Source organism: Scyliorhinus torazame, chromosome 18 (genome assembly GCF_047496885.1).
Source record: "Scyliorhinus torazame isolate Kashiwa2021f chromosome 18, sScyTor2.1, whole genome shotgun sequence".
NCBI classification, from domain to species: Eukaryota; Metazoa; Chordata; class Chondrichthyes; order Carcharhiniformes; family Scyliorhinidae; genus Scyliorhinus; species Scyliorhinus torazame.
This window is the reverse complement of record NC_092724.1, coordinates 65,415,423-65,434,107: the sequence shown is the minus strand read 5'-3', so window position 1 is coordinate 65,434,107 and position 18,685 is coordinate 65,415,423. Positions and strand designations below refer to the sequence as shown.

Here is an 18,685-nt window from a genome sequence, read left to right as displayed (position 1 = left end):
GAACAACCACAGCTTCTCCAACTTGATGATCAAAACTGGACAGAAAGGTCCGGATCCTCCGAGGAGCGAGATTCACACATGGGTGACTCCTCCGCTCCATTTTACTGACAGGGGGATACAGCTGCGCCTTTCTCACCCCAACCCACTGATTCGTGCCTCCTGGAAAAGTGCAACGAAATGGGTCACCAAGGCCTTCAGACTGAGGCAGGAAGCCATGCCCCCTTTTCTACACCACTCGTCGTCGGTAAGTAAATACATTTAAAGGGTCGGGCAACTTTGTGAAACCAGGGAAAAGTAAGTGCGTAAAGTAAGTTGGTAGGATGTGGGGGGAGGTTGGATAATTGGGGGGGGGGGTTGTGTTGTGCGGGGAACGAGGCCGGGGAGGTCTGGTGGTTGGGGGGGGGATAGAGTGGCTGGGGGATGATGTGTGGGGGGAGGTTGAGTGGTCTAGGGGGTCGGGTGGAGTGTGGGGGGGGCGGTAGTGTTGGGGCGTTGGGTGGCTGGGAGGTGACGGGTGGCATGTGGGGGGAGGTTGGGTGGTATAGGGGGATGGGTGGTATAGGGGGTTGGGTGGTGTGTGGGGGGTTGTGTGGTGTAGGGGTCAGGTGGTCAGGGAGGGGTTCGGGTGGCTGTGGAGTGTTGGGTTGTTGGGGTAGCGGATAATCAGTGGGGGTAGGTCCAGTTGTCAGTTGCAGCGCATCTTTCGGGGAATCCCTTGGGTATGACCCTCCCTCGATCAGACGTTCTGAGCCAATACTCTAGTTGTGGTCTAAGCAGAGTTTTATACAGCTTCAGCACTCTGCATTTATTTTCACTATCTCTGTTAATAAAGCCCACGGTCCCATGTGCTCTGCTAATCGTTCTCTCAATGTGTCCTGCCACCTTCAAAAGCACATGACTCTCCAGGTCCCACCGTTACTGCACTAAGTACAATACACCTTACTCTTCAGGTTCTTTATTGTGTTGATCTATTTTTGGGCTCAATACTCTGGGATTATGGGTTAGGGATCTGATTGAAACATTCAGTGAGATTCTGTAAAGGAAGCTTGGCTCAGGGTAACATTCTCAATATCCTCAAATCCAACTACAGGCTTCCATACAGGCCAAGTTCTTCTCCTAGGCTGCTCGCTCGCTCTCAATCCCCCAATCTGTCATACAAACATTCAAAGATATTCAGGCTAGCTGGTTTGACCATGCTAAATTGCCCCTTTGTCCCCTTTGTATCCAAGGATATGTAGGTTAGGTGTGGTTAGGGGGTCGGGCGGGGGAGTGGGCCTAGGTAAGGTGCTCTTTCAGAGGGTTGTTGCAAACTCGATGGGCCGAATGGCGCTGTATTAATTCCATGGTTCTATGGAGTATGTTGCCACACTTTATGATTTGTTTTGTCTTTTTGCAGTACCATCGCAGCTCCAGGTGGTGGCAGAAGTTACCATTACTACAGCAGCATAAACACATCGCGAGTCAGCAAGGGTGGGTGGGGTAAAGCTGCTTGCCTGCTTGCCCAGGGATCAAACTAGGCTTTAAATCAAGAACAGTCCAATGCTGGAGCTTTCAGGACTCAGGGTCAGCTGGAGGGCAGCTCCTTTACATCAAGCACAGGACACATGATCCAGCTTCAAGGGACTGCTGGAAACTTACTGGGCCAGAAGATGAAGGCGTTCAGGGACTCTAATCTGATGCCCTCTTTAGATATCAGGCTGCATCCTGGTCATTACCATTGGCACCTTGCCCCCTAGGGCACCCAATTGGAAACTGTTTTTTCATTTATTTAAGTCTTCTCCAGATATGGGTGACGCTGCTTAAGTCAGCATTTTTATTGCCCATCCCTAATTGCCCTGGAGAAGGTGGTGGTGAGCTGCCTTCCTGAGCCGCTGATGTTCATGAGGTGTAGGTACATCCACATTGCTGTTAGGGAGGGAGTTCCAGGATTTTGACTCAGCGACGATGAAGGAACGACCAATATATTTTCAAGTCAGGATGGTGAGTGACTTGGAGGGGAACTTACAGTTAATGGTGTTCCCATGTGTTTGTTGCCCTTGTCCGTCTAGATCATAAAGGTTCTGGCTTTGGAAAGTGCTGTCTAAGGACACTTGTGAATATGTCTCGCCTTAACTAGTACCAGCCTTAAGGAGCAATATAGGGCGAAATTCTCCATCCCGCCCCGCCACATTTCTGCCCCGACCGGCCGGCGGGAGTCTCCGTAACACCGGCCGGTCAATGGGGTTTCCCATTGTGGGGCAGCCCCACGCCGTCGGGAAACCCCCCGGTGCCGGCAGAACGGAGACTCCCGCCGGCGGAGAATGACACCCCTGAAAACAAAAAGTGCTGGAAAAACTCAGCAGGTCTGGCAGCATCTATGGAGAGAGAAACAGAGACAACATTGAATCCAATATGTCGTGTTGGGTGTTCTGATGCACAAATGATCCAACACGGCTGTAGATGGTACAACTCTGTTTTATTGTCTAAACAACGGCAACAACTAACTGCTGGCTTGGGACGTGCTTCACCAGCTGACCTGTGGACCCAGCCCTATCACTATCTTAGTGAGGCACTCAGCACATGGTCTATGTCTGAGTGGCACGCTGTGAGGTCTGAGCTATCTCCTGGTAGAATGAGTGGGAACTGTGGTGTTCCCTGTTTTATAGTGCGTGTGCTCTCACTGGTGATTGGCTGCGATGTTATGTGTGTGTTGGTTGGTCCATCTACCTGTCCATCAGTGTGTGTGTGATTGCACCATGATATGCTGATGTGGATATCATGACATCCCCCCCCTTCACAAAGGATATGTGCCTACATGCTAATAAATAGAAATGTGTACTGAGTGCAGCTGAGTATGTGTGTGCAATATTTACAACATGTACATGAGGCTAAACTATATACAGAGGAAGGTGTCAGGTGCAACAGAACAACGAGGTTGTACCAATAACAGAACAAATGCAATCAACAAACGACGAGAGAGAACTTCTGGAACAATGAACGACAAGAAAAGAAACTCGTTAACAGTACTGTCAAACAATTCAGTGAGTCTAATGTGCTAACAGGCTCATAAGTCAAGTCTCTCAAGTGGGCGACGAATTCGGGTTGACCGCCTCAAGGGTGGGTCAGTATCCACCGGCTGAGGAATGGGCCTGGCCACGTGTGAGAGAGGAAGAGGCAGAGTGGCAGGTAGCTCAACAAAGTCGACATCAGGGACAACAGGAGGGCGTGGCACCGGTGCATGATCTCGTAGCGAGCGCGGAACCAGACGAAGGGCCTGCCGATTACGGCGGAGAATGGAGCCATCAGGCATACAAACCAGGAATGAGTGGGGGGCCACGTGGCGGAGAACCTCGGCGGTTGCCGACCAGCCACCCTCTGGTAGGTGGATGCGGACGTTGTCTCCAGGTGCCAGGGCAGGAAGATCAGTCGCCCGAGCGTCATGTGCCACCTTCTGCTGAGCATGCTGTTGTTGCATCCTTCGCAGTACTGGAGCATGGTCGAGGTCAGGAACATGAATGGACGGCACAGTGGTCCTGAGGGTGCGACCCATCAACAGCTGGGCTGGCGAGAGGCCCATGGACAGTGGGGCCGAGCGATAGGCCAGCAGGGCTAAACAGAAGTCAGATCTGGCATCAGCAGCCTTGCAGAGGAGCCGCTTCACAATGTGGACGCCCTTTTCCGCCTTTCCATTGGACTGGGGATGCAAGGGACTGGATGTCACGTGCGTGAAGTTGTATGAAGTGGCAAAGGAAGACCATTCTTGGCTCGCAAAGCAAGGCCCGTTGTCAGACATGACGGTGAGTGGAATTCCATGGCGAGCAAAGGTTTCTTTGCATGCCCGGGTGACAGCTGATGATGTCGTGCCGTGCAGGCGTATGACCTCCGGATAACTTGAGAAGTAGTCAATCAGAATAGTGTAGACCCTGCCGAGCGCATGAAAGAGGTCCAAGCCCACCTTCACCCAGGGGGACGTGACCAACTCATGGGGCTGAAGTGTCTCAGGGGGCTGCGCCGGCTGAAACCTTTGGTAGGTGGGGCAGTTCAGCACCATGTTGGCGATGTCGTCGCTGATGCCCGGCCAGTATACAGCCTCTCGGGCCCTCCGCCTGCACTTTTCAACTCCGAGATGGCCTTTGTGCAGTTGTTCGAGGAGAAGCCGGTGCATGCTGTGTGGGATCACGATCCGGTCCAACTTCAAGAGGATACCATCAATGACGGCCAAGTCGTCCCGGACATTGTAAAATTGTGGGCACTGCCCCTTGAGCCACCGTCTCACGGCGAATGTGGGCCAGACGTGCATCAGTGGCCGGCAGATTGGCCGATGTGAAGGCTACTTGTGCGTCGACCTGACAAACGAACCCCTCCGAATCGGGCGGTGTGTTGACCGCCCTGGACAGAGCATCTGCGATGATGAGATCCTTCCCCGGGGTGTAGACAAGTTGGAAGTCGTACCTCCGGAGCTTGAGCAGAATGCGCTGGAGGCGAGGGGTCATATCGTTGAGGTCCTTCTGAATGATGCCGACCAGGGGGCAACGGTAGGTCTCCACAGCGAACTGCGGAAGACCGTGTACATAGTCGTGAAACTTGTCGATGCCAGTCAACAGGCCTAGGCACTCCTTCTCAATCTGCGCATGGCGCTGTTCTGTGGTGGTCATGGCCCGTGATGCATAGGCGACCGGAGCCCATGATGCGGTGTCGTCCCGTTGCAGGAGTACCGCCCCAATGCCGGACTGGCTGGCGTCAGTGGAGATCTTTGTTTCCCGTGTGGTATCGAAAAACGCCATATCCGGGGCGGTGGTGAGCTTGACCTTGAGCTCCTCCCACTCACTCTGGTGTGCAGGCAGCCACTGGAACTCCGTTGTCTTTTTGACCAGGTGGCGAAGAGCAGTCGTGTGTCAAGCAAGTTTGGAATGAACTTCCTCAGGAAGTTGGCCATCCCGAGAAAGCGCAGCACTGCCTTCTTGTCTGACGGCTGCTGCATGGCTGCAATAGCTGCCACTTTGTCGGCATCCGGCCGCACACCCGACCAGGAGATGTGGTCCCCCAAAAGGTTTAGCTCAGTCTGGCCAAAAGAGCACTTGGCTCGGTTGAGGCGCAGGCCCTGATCCCGTATCCGTGCAAAGACACGCTGGAGACGACTGATGTGCTCCTGTGGTGTGGTGGACCAGATGATAACGTCGTCTATGTAGACACGTACCCCTTTGATGCCCTCCATCATCTGTTCCATGATGCGATGGAACACCTTGGAGGCCGAGATGATGCCGAATGGCATTCTGTTGTAGCAGTATCTGCCAAATGGAGTGTTGAAAGTGCACAGCTTCCTGCTGGACTGATCTAATTGAATCTGCCAAAAGCCCTTTGAGGCATCAAGCTTGGTGAATATTTTTGCCCGAGCCATTTCGCTTGCGATTTCTTCTCATTTGGGTATGGGATAGTGTTCCCTCATAATGTTGTGATTCAAATCTTTTGGGTCGATACAGATCCGGAGCTCGCCGGAGGGCTTCTTGACGCACACCATGGAGCTGACCCATGGCGTTGGCTCCGTGACCCGGGAAAGCACTCCTTGGTGCTGCAGGTCCTGCAGCTGCTGCTTGAGGTGGTCCTTGAGTGGTGCTCGGACTCTATGAGGTGCGTGAATGACCGGGGTGGCGTCCAGTTTGAGCCGTATTCTGTACGTGTAGGGCAGTGCGCCCATGCTCTCGAAAACCCCCTGGTTGTGCACGAGGAGTGAGTGGAGCTGCGCCCTAAAGTCTGCACCCGGGAAATCGGACGTGCCTTCTGGAGACAGAGTGTGTACCCGTTGAACGAGGTGGAGGATCTTGCGCGCCTGTACGCCTAACAGAGAGTCCTTCGAGGATCCTACGATTTCAAATGATAATGTGGCTTTGTGTGAGTTGTGTGTAACATTGAACTGGCAGGACCCCGTGGCCGGGATTACGTTTCCATTGTAGTCAACCAGCTGACAGTGGGATGGCCGAATCGGTGGTTTAACCTTCAGGGTCTGGAAGGCTGACCATGCGAGGAGATTGGCGGAGGCATCAGTGTCCAGGCGAAATGTGATCTGGGATCGGTTGACCGTTAGGGTGGCATACCACTCATTGCCCGGATCAATGCTGTGCACTGGCAGCGGCTGGTGGTTCCGACTTGGGGACATCTGGTTCTTGTGGATTACCGCAACGCGGAAGGGCTCCCTGTCTTCGGTATCGCTGGTCTGCATACTATCTGGATATGACTCCGTGTAGGGGGGCTGAATAGCCCGCATAACCCTGCGAGGCTGGCCGAATTGTTGGGAGTTAGCAGGTTGAGCTACTCGACAGCAGGCAGCATAGTGGCCCATCCTGCCACAGCGTAGGCATTGTCGCACTTTGGCCGGACATTGCCGCTTTAAGTGGGTGGAGCCACAGTTGCCGCACGTCGTGACGTCATGGCGTTCGTTGCGCCACCGCGCATGCGCGGTGTGGTCCTGCGTAGAGCGCGCCTGCGCATCATGTCCCTCTGCGTCAACGTCCCTTCTTTTGGCGCGTACAAGCGCGGGAGGCCTCGGAAAGCGCGTAAAATGGCCACCCTCGTCCGGGCCGCGGGCCGGGAGGAACTCGATCGACTGGACCTGCTCCGCCTCATAGGACCCATGCCGTGCCGTTTCGGCCGCCTGGATTTGGGAGTACCGGGTGGTCGCGTTCTCATAGAGGACGCAGGTCTCGATGGCAGTCGCTAGGGTGAGGCGCTTTATTTTAAGGAGCTGCTGGCACAGGGTGTCTGAGATGACCCCAAAAACTATCTGATCCCGTATCATGGAGTCGGAGTTGGCCTCATAGCTGCAGGACTGCGCGAGGATACGGAGGTGTGTCAAATAAGATTGGAAAGGCTCATCCTTACCCTGCAGGCGCTGCTGGGATAGGTACCTCTCGAAGCTCTCATTGACTTCCACGCTGAAGTGTTCCTCGAACTTCAGAAGCACCATCTTATATTTTGTTTTGTCCTCGCCTTCTGTGAATGCCAGGGAGTTATAGATGTGGATAGCGTATTGCCCCGCCGTGGAGAGGAGGAGGGCGATCTTCCTGGTGTCTGATGCATTCTCCCTGTGTGTGGCTTCTAGGGAGAGCTGGAAACGCTGTTTAAACAGCTTCCAGTTTACGCCAAGATTACCAGAAATTCGGAGCGACTGCAGCGGGCTGATGTTTTCCATGGAGCAGGATGGCAGATTTCTGAAAGGGTACAGGTAGGTCTCACAGTCGCTGGTTTGCGTCCACTACTGGTATCATGTCGTGTTGGGTGTTCTGATGCACAAATGATCCAACACGGCTATAGATGGTACAACTCTGTTTTATTGTCTTAACAACGGTTACAACTAACTGCTGGCTTGGCTACGTGCTTCACCAGCTAATCTGTGGACCCAGCCCTATCACTATCTTAGTGAGGCACTCAGCACATGGTCTATGTCTGAGTGGCACGCTGTGAGCTCTGTGCTCTGAGCTATCTCCTGGTAGAATGAGTGGGAACTGTGGTGTTCCTTGTTTTATAGTGCGTGTGCTCTCACTGGTGATTGGCTGCGATGTTATGTGTGTGCTGGTTGGTCCAACTGCCTGTCCATCAGTGTGTGTGTGATTGCACCATGATATGCTGATGTGGATATCATGACACAATATGATTATTTTTCAGAGCTGAAGAGAGGGAGGATTGTGATGAGTTTTTATGTTGTAGTGAAAGGGGGAGTGAGGGATAGGTTAGAGGATGGGAGCGATTAAATACTCAAGATATCATGAAAAAGGCAAAGAGAACTGGTAATGGTAAAGGTAAAAAAACAAGGCATTGGTCCAGAGTAGGTGTTAATAGCAGAATAAAGGTCAGCTCTGTCTGAAAGCACAAACGAGAAAGCAAGGAAACAAGTTATGAATTGGCACTAGCAGGAAAAAAATCAAAATGGAGGACAGAGTTCATGGCCCGGAATTGTTGAACTCAACATTGAGTCCTGGGTCTTGTAATGTGCCGAATTGGAAGATGAGGGGCGGGATTGTCCATCGTCTGACTCCGGAATCGCAAAACGTGATTGGGTGGAGAATCGGTTTTGACGCTAAAATCATGGGAGGCGCCGGGTCACGTCTCGTCGCAATTCTCCATCGCCTCAACAGCGGCGTCAATGCTTTCCATTCCACACGTACAGTAAACGCCGTTGGCATATCATTAGCGGGCCTGACCCGGTAATCTCCGGAGTCTCTGCGACGCTCCGACTCCACCGGGGGAAATTCCCGACGGCGAGATTCACTTGTGCTTTCAAACATTGTGGAACAGGCATCGTGGTTGATGAGGGGGAAGAGAGGGGATATGGAAAGTGTCCAACATCGCCATACTGTGCTGACATCATGCCGCTGGCTGGGGGGCTTCTGCCAGGGCCGGGAGGAGTAGTGGGGTGTGGCCAGGAGGTGGACTGTGAGATCGGGGTGGATGGGCACAGAACACCATGCTGCAGCCTGCCAGTCAGCCATGCAGCTGTGCACACCTCCGATTGTATGGGTGTCCCCCCCAGACCACCCCCTAGGTACCCTTTAGCCTCAGCCAACTCATCAAATGGATGGGCACGCTCCAGCGTAACCAGTGCCATCTTATTGGCTGGGATGAGTGTGTGTGGGGAGTGGAGTGTTAATATGCGGCCGCAGCTTGTCAGCCTCTCAAGTGGGAATCCTGATTCCGGCAAAACCGACAGCATTTTCCATTGGAACCGATCGTGTTCCACGTGACGTCGGTACATACCCTCACAGTCGGCGAGTTGGTCCAGGTGTGGCGCAAGTTTTACTGTCGTAGAACTCAACTAATCCTGCCCTGGCATCAACACTTAGTCTCAGGAAATCAGGCTGGAGGGATTATTCCTCCAGTTTGTGTTGGCTTCACTGGAGCTTTGCAGCAGACCAAGGATGGAGGTGTAGGCAGGAGAGTAAGATGGTGAGTTGAAATGGCAAGGGACAGGAAGGTTGGAGTCATGCTTGCAGACTGTGGGCAGGTGTTCTGCGAAGTGGTCACCCAGTCTTTTTTAAAAATTCATTTATGGGACGTGGATGTCGCTGGTTAGGCCAGCATTTATTGTCCTTCCCTAGTTGCCTTTCAGAAGCTGCTGGTAAGTTGTCTTCTTGAACTGCTGCAGTCCCTGAGGTGTAGGTACACCCACAGTGCTGTTGGGCAGAGAGTCCCAGGAATTTGACCCAGCGACAGTGAAGGAATGGTGATATATTTCCAAGTCAGGGTGGTGAGTGGCCTAGAGGGGAACCTCCAGGTGGTGGGGTTCCCAGGTATCTGCTGCTCTTGACCTTCTAGATGGTAGTGGCCGTGGCTTTAGAAGACGCTGTCTAAGGAACTTTGGTAAGTTACTGCAGTGCATCTTGTGGATGGTACACATGGCTGTCACTGTCGGTGGTGGAGGGTTTGAGAGTTTGTGGAAGGGGGAGAAATCAAGTGGGCTGATTTGTCCAGGATGGTGTTGAGCTTCTTCAGTGTTGTTGGAGCTGCGCTCACCCAGGCAAGTGGGATTTATTCCATTACATTCCTGACTACATGGATGACAGACTTTGGGGAGTCAGGAGGTGAGTTGCTCGCCTTCGGATTCCTAGCCTTTGACCTTACCTGGTAGCCACAGTATTAATCTGGCTAGTCCAGTTCAGTTTCTGATCAATGGTAACCTCCAGGATGTTGATTATGGGGGATTCAGCGATGGTAATGCCATTGAATGTCAAGGGGCAATGATTAGATCCTCTCTTGTAGGGGATAGTCATTGCCTGGCACTTGAGTGGCAGGAATGTAACTTTGCGTTTAGTCTCCCCAATGTAAAGGATACCGCATTGGAAACAGTGAATACAGTGGACCGAATTGAAAGAAGCACAAGTGAATCGCTGCTTCACCTGGAAGAAGGAGTGTTTGGCGCCTTGGGTGGTGAGGAGGTAAAAAGGGCAGGTGTTGCACCTCCTGCATAGGTGCTAGGGGAAGAAGATGAGGTGTTGGACGTGATGGAAGAGTGGACCAGGGTGTTACAGAGGGAATGGTTTCTGCTGAATGCTGACAGGGGGAGTGAGGGGAAGATGTGTTTGGTGGTGACATCACGATGGAGTTGGCGGAAATGGCGGAGGATGATCCTCTGAATGTGGAGGCTGGTAGGGTGGAAAATGAGAAGGGGAACCCTATCGTGATTCAGGGAGGGAGGGGAAGGGGTGAGGGAAGAATGTATCAGACATGATTGACGGTCTTGTCAACCATGGAGGGGGACGGGGGAGGGGCAGGTAGGAGAATCCTTGGGTCAGGAGAAAGAAAGACATATCAGCAGCACCTTTTGGAAGGCAGCAACACCAGAACAGATGCAATGGAGGCAGTGAAACTGGGACAAAGGAATGGAGCCCTTACAGTGAGCAGCATGTGAGGAGGTGTCATCATGGTAGCTGCGGGAGTCTGTAATGAATATTGAGAGACAGTCGATCCCCAGAGATAGCGACAGAGAGGTCAAGGTAGGGAAGCGAAGGAAAGTCTCGGAGAAGGACCATGTGAAGGCAAGAGAAGGGTGGAAATTGGGATCAAGATTGATGGTATTTTTCCAGTTCTACACGAGAGCAACATCATCAATGTTGCCGAAAGAAAGCTCAGCGAAGGGTCCTGAGCAGGACCGGAACGTGGAATGTCCACAAACCTCGCAAACTATGGACATAACTGGGGTCCCATATGAGTACCCATGTCCATACCTTCTCTCTGGAGGAGGTGAGACCAGTAAAAGGAGAAATTGTTTCATGACAGAATAGGTTTTGCCAGGTGGAGGAGGGTGGTGGTGGACAGGAATGTTTGGGCCTCTGTTCATGAAGATCCTCCTGGAATGGAGGACTAAGGACTGGGGAAGGTGGAACACCCCCCCGCCCCCCCTCCCCTTCTCAGGTAGGTTGGAGACTCTTGGCCCTGCCCCTCTGGGCTGGTTGGAGACTCTTTGCCCTGGGCCCTGCCCCTCTGGACTGGTTGGGGACGCTCTGCCCCCGGCGCTGCCCCTCTCGGGTAGATTGGAGTATCTCTGCCCCATATGTGACTCAGAAAGCTCCACCAAATGTGATCATGACCTGAATTATCAAGGATCTGACCAATGTGAAGCTGACAGTTCCACCTAGCCGCACATAGGGCAGCCTCTTTAAGTTACCTTGTGTGTGTGGCCCACACACCTAAACAAACTGACTGTGCATGGCATGAAAAAAATCTGCAGACATTAATTGCCTTTGCCCAAGCTGCCCAGCTTGAATCTCAGTGGAGTTTTCTTTTTCTTTATTCTTTCGCAGGTTGCGGCCGTCACTGGCTAGGCCAGCATTTACTGCCCACCCCTAATTGCCCTTGAGAAGGTGGTGGTGAGCTGTCTTCTTGAATCGCCGCAGTCCCTGTGGAGTAGGTACACCCACAGTGCTGATAGGGAGATCCAGGATTTTGACCCAGCGACAAAGAAAGAACGGGCGATATATTTCTCAGTCAGGTTGGTGAGTGACTTGGAGGGGAACTTCATGGTGGTGGGATTCAACCGCCCCCCCCCCCCCCCCCCAGCCGTTTGTTTCTTGGCAGCGGGAGGCGGCGTGACACTCTCCGGCGGCGGGATTCTTTGTTCCCGCTGTTGTCAATAGGATTCCATCGAAGCCACCCACGTCGCCAGGAAACCAATGGGCGGGTGTGCGCTGCCGGTGGGACCAGAGAACTGCCAGTGAGCGGCCGGAGAATTCCAGCCTGTATCAGGAGCCTTGGTGATAGCTGCACTGTATTTGTAAATGAGACATACTGCTGGCATTGTGCATCAGGGTGAGGGAGTGCATGTTTCAGGTGATGGATGGGGACTGGTTCTGGTCAATGGGAACCCCAAGAACATTGATGATGGGGGATTTAGTGCTGGCATTGCTGTTGAGTGTCAAGGGGAGATGGTCAGGTTCTTTCTTCTTGGAAATGGTGTGGCGTGAATGTCCCTTGCCATTTATCAGCCCAACTTATATGTTGTCTGAAACCAAAGAGAAAATGAGAAAATGCTGGAAAATCTTGGCAGCATCTTTCGGGAGAGAATGTTTTGAGTCCAGATGACCCTTTGTCAAAGCTGTATATGTTGTCTGGGTCTTTTGGCAAGAGGGCACTGAATGTTCAGTGTCTGACTTAAAGTATGCATGGCTCAACCTTCCTTACCTCTGTAATTTCCTCTAGCCCAGCAATCTTCCGAGATATCTGCTCTCCCTCCAATTGACCTCTTGTTCACTCCGATTTTAATAACTCCATCATTGCTGGCTATGTTTACACCTCCCTCAGCTCTAAGATCCGAAATTCCTTCAACTATACCTCTCTGCCTCATTTTCCATTCTTTGAAGATGCTCCTTAAAAACAACCCGCTGTCTCCCGGTACATCTCACTAAACTTCCGCTCACCTGTCCTGGATTAAAGTTGAGGCAGAAGATCAGCTTTGATCATATCGCTTCGCATAGCAGTTCAAGGGCCGAATGATCTCCTTCTGCTCTTGTTTCTTAATACCTCCTTATGAGCTTCGGAATCAAACTTTGTTTGATATTGTGCCTGTGAGATGCTTATTTTACTATGTGAAGGGCACTATATAAATGTGTGTTACTGTATGCACCTTGGAGCGATGGGAATAAGAATGATCACAGCTCCATGTTCAACCCAAGAGACACACAGATAGCAAAACCCACAAAGACTCCGAGTGATGTGAAGTCTGGCAGTTGCCCCATCATCAATTTCCAGGGAACATTTAGTAACAAGTGACATGGATCTGAAATTCCTCTTTTTAAGTGACAACCTTGTGGATCGTTCTATCTTGCATCTGAGTCAGGATGTCGGTGGTTTCAAAGTTCCACCGCAGAGAGTTGGGCACATAATCGAGGTTTGCACTCCCAGTGCCACTCCGAGGGAGTGTTACACTGTCAAAAGCACTATCTTTCCGATGTGTTGTTGAACTGAGGCCCCGTCTGCCCTCCCAAGTGCAGATGAAGGATCCTGTGATGATATTTGAAGAAGAGATGGGGGGGTGTTCTCCCCGTGCCCTGTCCAATATTTATCCCTCAAACCAATACTACAAAACAGATGATCACGATCATATTGCTGTTTGTGGGATAAGTCTGTACAAACCGCTGCACAATTCCAACAACAGCATCACAATCAATAATATTCCATTGGTTGTAAAGCACTTTGGGATATCCTCAGATTTTGAAAGGTGCTATATAAATGCAAACCTTTCTTATATATAATCCTTATTCGATGTAGCAGGGAGTAAGGTTGGAATGGAAGTTCCTCGTCCAGTTGTCCCTCATTAATCTCCTGTACTTTATTCAGCTCATGCGATGAACCACATTGTGCAGTATCACCACATGAAAACATCCTTGAATTTGAAGTTTCTCACTCTATTACATGATGGGTTTGATGGATGAATGCCTTGTTTACACATACACACACACTCTCACACACACACAGACTGACATGAAAGGTGCTACCTTCTGTAGATGTATATATAAATGGGAGCACATATAAGTGAGTGGGGTGGTGTGTGTGTGTATTTGTGTGTATGGGCGAGTGTTTGTGTCCGGGTATATGGATGGGGATGTGAATGGAAATGTATATTGTGGGGGTGCTGCATGCAAGACTGCGCTTGGGAGAATGTGTACCTGCATATGCGCATAATCGTGTCCACAAGCATGTGTGAAGGTATGTCAATGTATGTGTGGAGATGTATGTGAATATACATGCATGTGCGTGTGTGTATATGTGAATATATGTGTGTGTGCATGTACGTGTATATATGTGAATATATGTATCTGTGTCGGGCGGCACAGTAACACAGTGGTTAGCACTGCTGCCTCACAGCGCCAGGATCCCAGGTTCAATTCCTGCTTGGGTCACTGTCTGTGTGGAGTCTGCCCGCTCTCCCTGTGTCTGCGTGGGTTTCCTCCAGGTGCTCTGGTTTCCTCCCACAAGTGGCGAACCACCGAACAGGCGCCGGAGTGTGGCGATTGGGGGCTTTTCACAGTAACGTCATTGCAGTGTTAATGTAAGCCTACTTGTGACAATAATAAAGACTATTTTATTATATTAGGTAGCGCCTAATGATCGGAGGGCAAAACCTTTCATGTCAGAGTATGTGTGTGTGTGTAGTTTGTACCTTCTCCCTGTACCTGCGTGGGATTCCTCCGGGTGCTCCGGTTTCCTTCCACAGTCCAAAGATGTGCAGGTGAGGTGGATTGGCCATGCTAAGTTGCCCCTTAGTGTCCAAAGGTAAGGTGGGGTTGCAGGGATATGGCGGGGGGGGGGGGGGGGCCTAGGTTAGGGTGCTCTTTCAGAGGGTTGGGCAGACGCGATGGGCTGAATGGCCTTCTTCTGCACTGTAGGGATTCTATGATTCTGATTCTATGATTCTATATGTGTGCAAATATACATGTCTGTGTGTGTGAATATGTATGTGTGGTACTGCTGTCTCAGTCAGTTACCTGTCCTCTCAAAACCTTCAGTCAGTGTTTGTGGTTGATATTAATTCTTGTCTTACTTGGAGCGCCAAAAGAGAGTGTCATTCTTGTAAGGGTGCCGCTATGTATTTTAGGGACTGCCAGGAACAGCTGGGAAATGTCTCAACTCAATTTCTGGGAGGACACTTTTCAGATGCTTTTGCAATGCAGGATGTTGATTCTGAATTTGGGTCTCCATTGCGACCATTTTACACCCAATATCCCTGAGACAATGAAGTGTAAAAGATTGTCAGACTCTTGCACGAATCAGGCAATGTTGCTGAGTGACTCACATTAAACATGTACACACCAGCAAGGGGAAGTAGAGCACAGCTAGTTAATAGTTACTCTTACCAGCTTTCATCTTCTCCGTGCTTCCTTCCGTTTTATTGGTCAATGGGCTGCTGTGATGCTTTGCCGATTCTGTGAACAGAATAAAGGTTGAGTTTGATGGCTCTGGAGTGTGTACAGCCTGGGTGAAGAGGCTAAACTGGGTTTGGGGGGCACTAAACCAATCAAGACTGCGTTCTGCCACTGTTAACTGAGTTCAAAGGTCACAATCTGAGGTCACCTTAAAAGAACTATTTGGCATTGTAAATAAAGCTTCCCTTCACAATGGAGCTTTATAACTTGCTAAAGTTTGATGGGCACAAACGTTCTGAAATGTTTGAAGAATGTAAGAAGGGCCTATTGTGCACGTAAATCCTCTGAGATTTTCCTGTTTATAAAGGCCAAAATCTGTTGAAAATACAAGAGTTTTATGTTATTCTCTAAGTCTGAATACAGATTGTAGACTTCCGGTTCACCCAAATAATTTATTCAGTGGGTTTGTTCTGTTTCCAGAGCTTAACTAGATATAATACAGTCAAGAGATATGACCAGTGAAGCTAAGGTAAACTGCCGATGCTGAGCTGTCTCTGTCTGCTGCTGCTCACTAGCCCTGTGCTTCTGAAAGAGACGGATCCTCCCTCGGGCTAGATCCTTTATACCCATCTCTGATGCTGCCCTCCAGTGACGCTGTGGCTGTTACATCTGTCTGTAGTCCCTGGTGTATGTGCAGATGTATGTACAGATGTACAGATCACTACACCCTCCCTCCTTTTATTTGATGTGTTTTCTAGACTGGCCTCAAGAAAACTATACATAACAAGTGGTGAGAATATACAAATCTGCACACTGTGAAAATTATAAAAGTAATTCAGAAACAATTAACTGTGTTATGAGTCCATCGTGAGAAATGTCCATATTCGTCTTGTGCGTGTGTCGAAGAATCGTTACAAATCTAGCCGGTCGGGTGCCTTACAGCTTCTGCTGGAGCGTCTTAACGGTGGTGGTGGGGATGACGGTTTGATGTCATCAAGAGTACTGTCTGGCGTTGTGTGGCGAGGAATGTCCTGTGGACAAATGGACTCGGTCAAGTCCAGTGTGGGAAATACTGGCGCTGTAGGTCGAATCTCGAATAGATCCCGGCGGTTACGGCGAAAAAGTACTCCCACTGACGATTTGACAATGTAGGACCGCGGTGGCTCCTGCTTGATCACCGTGGCTAGCTCAGACCATCCGCCTTCTGGGTCCCTGATTCTGATGGTATCACCTATTGTCAGTGGCTTGAGTGGGTTCGCATGTTGATCGTAGTATCATTTTTGTTTGGAGCGGAGTGCCCGCATTTTGTCGAGAACCAGTGCGTTGCCCGGGTCTCGGAACTGCATTGCTGGTAGGGTTGTCCGGATGTCTCTGCTGAAGAGCATTTGAGCTGGTGACAGTTCTGAGCTCAATGGGGTTGCTCAGTACGATAACAGAGCTAGGTTGACATCGGAACGTGACTCAGCTGCTTTGCTGATGAGCCGTTTGATGATGTGGACACCTTTTTTCCCTGTTCCATTTGATTGCGGGTAGCGATTCTGTGTCGCACCGTTGTCTGACCTTGACTTTTTCCTGTGTTTGTGGTATTGATTCTGTATGTCATCGTTCGTGAAAGCTGTTTTGCTTGTTTGTTCTGGAGCAGATGTGAATTTGTGAGTTTCTTTATCATACCATGGCATGTTTGTAATCTTGTCATTGTTTCGCAGTGTGCTGTGGCATTGTCCTTCATGTGTAGAGTTGTACCATGTTGTACAGGTCGTTGTTTCATTATTGATGTTTCTGTCATTTCTGTCCTAGTTGTTTTCGTTGGCGTTCTTGTTGTTGTCGTTCTTGTTGTTCTTTTTGTCGCGCTTGTTGATTCTGTTTTCGTTGTTTTCGCTTTTATTCTTGTTCTTTTTCTTGTCGTGCTTGTTGTTTCTGGGATGCTTCTTGCTGCTTTTGTCTTTCTTGTTGCGCTGCATGTTGTTTTTGTTGTTGCTGTTGTTGTTCTTGTTTCTGCTGTGCTTCTTGTGGTTTTTGTTGTTCTGTTGCGCTCAATGAGTGTGCCATGTGGATGATTTGAGTCATTGTCACAGTTATTGGTGTCAGTGTCCTTTGTGGTATCTGCTACATTGACCGTTTCTTCTTGAGAATTGTGAGAATGATCTGATGTTGCATTGATGTTGGTGACATCAGTCATTTGTGGTGGATTTGATTCCTCTTCTTTGCTTCCTTGGTACTCCTCTTCTAGAGTCATTTCAGGGTCACTTGAATCATCACTGATTTCTAGGTGCTCCTCTTTTGGAGTCATTTCAGGTTCATTTGAATCATCATTGATCTCTTTGTGCTCCTTTTCTGGAGTCAAAATCTTTACAATTTCACTTTGTTGTGGGTTGTGGTGCTCCTCCTTTGGAGTCAAAATCTTCACAATTTCATTTGACGTGGTCTCTCTGGACTCATGAGTAACCATCCTCTGATTATTGAGTGCTTCTGTGCAGACGAGCTGAGATATGTCAGTCTCGCTGTGATCCTGCACATCCTGTACGGGAATTGTGACTTCTTCGTCACTTGTCTCATATACAGTGGGTAGACATTCAGTATCTTCTTGTTGGTTAAATGATCATAGTCTTCTTCTGGTGGCTCAAATAAGCTTGATAGATCTTCATGGTCTTGTTCATGCAGGGTGTTCGCTATAGAGTGTTTGCTTGCTTCCATTTTTGAGTCTGTCACCAAACTGTCTGTGGAGGCTTGCATCGCTCCCTTTGTGGAGGTTGCGTCGCTCTCTTTGTGGAGTCCTTCATCGCTCTCTTTGTAGAGTTTGTCATCACGCTCTCTGTGGAGTTTGTCATCGCTCTCTCTGTGGAGTTTTTCATCGCTCTCTCTGTGGAGTCTGTCATCGCTCTCTTTGTGGAGTCGAGCAGTGTTCTCGCTGTAGAGTTGATCTGTGCTCTCTCAATGGAGTCGTTCTGTGCTCTCTGTGTTGCGTCGTCTTCGTCTTGGGCATTGCTGTCATCCAATGTATCGACGATCTGCCATGGCACCTGGGTATTGGATTCATCTACCATGAGAAGAGTCGTGTTGAGCTTTTCAACCGTGTTGCTGATGCTGTGATCAGGATCTCCGAATAACTCAGCCATGTCGGAGCAGTATTGTGTGTATTGTTCGAAAGACAAATCATCGCTTTTTGTTTCGGAGTTGTGATCGTTCTCTTCATGTTCAATGAACAAATCATCTTCTTGTGTGGAGGCTGGGACCGTTCATGGTGCGTGGACCACTCTCTGTTTCTTGGGGTCAGGCCGCAGCATAAACCTGCACGCTCGAGTTGGGATGTCATATATGCTGGGCTGAAGATTCCCCAATCCGAAGAACTCATCGCCGGGGTCTTCACGGTACAACACCTCTAGTTGCGGTTCGGATTTGGTACTGGGGTAGCCACCTCCCAAAATGAAATCTTTGTCTGAGTCGTAGTCTACAAGGACCATATCATCTTCTAGGGCGGTGCAAACCGCTTGTTCCAGGGTGTTGTGAAAGTTATTTTCAACTGCTGGTGTAAGCGGGCATTGTTTTGTCTTTTGAGGCAAGAAAATTGGGTTAGCTTTAAATTTCTTTTTGTTCATTTTTGTGCATTTCCCTTTTAAGTGTGCGTGGTCCTGGTCCTCTAACGTCATGACGCTCGTAACGTCATGCGTAGGACTCGATTGCCCATGTGCACTCCGAGTTTCCTGTACGCTCTTTTCGCAACTGCGCATGTGCGGCTCCTTTCTCAAGATGGCTGCCGCTCAGAACCTCCGTCTTCCTCCGATTCAACCCTGCCTCGTGGTAAGTTATCGCGCCATCTTTACCGATTTTGTTTTCTAAATGATGATTCTGTGTTTGTA

General features: G+C 50.0%; 1 protein-coding gene across 1 annotated transcript in view; it reads right to left on the bottom strand.

Moving 5' to 3' along the window:
- The window catches only part of palm1a (paralemmin 1a), a 360,072-nt gene that overhangs the window by 7,153 nt on the left and 334,234 nt on the right, over nucleotides 1-18,685 (bottom strand). The window contains exon 7 of the mRNA XM_072482830.1: nucleotides 14,820-14,888. Coding sequence (XP_072338931.1) covers nucleotides 14,820-14,888 — 69 coding nt within the window. The remainder of the gene's footprint in view (nucleotides 1-14,819; nucleotides 14,889-18,685) is intronic.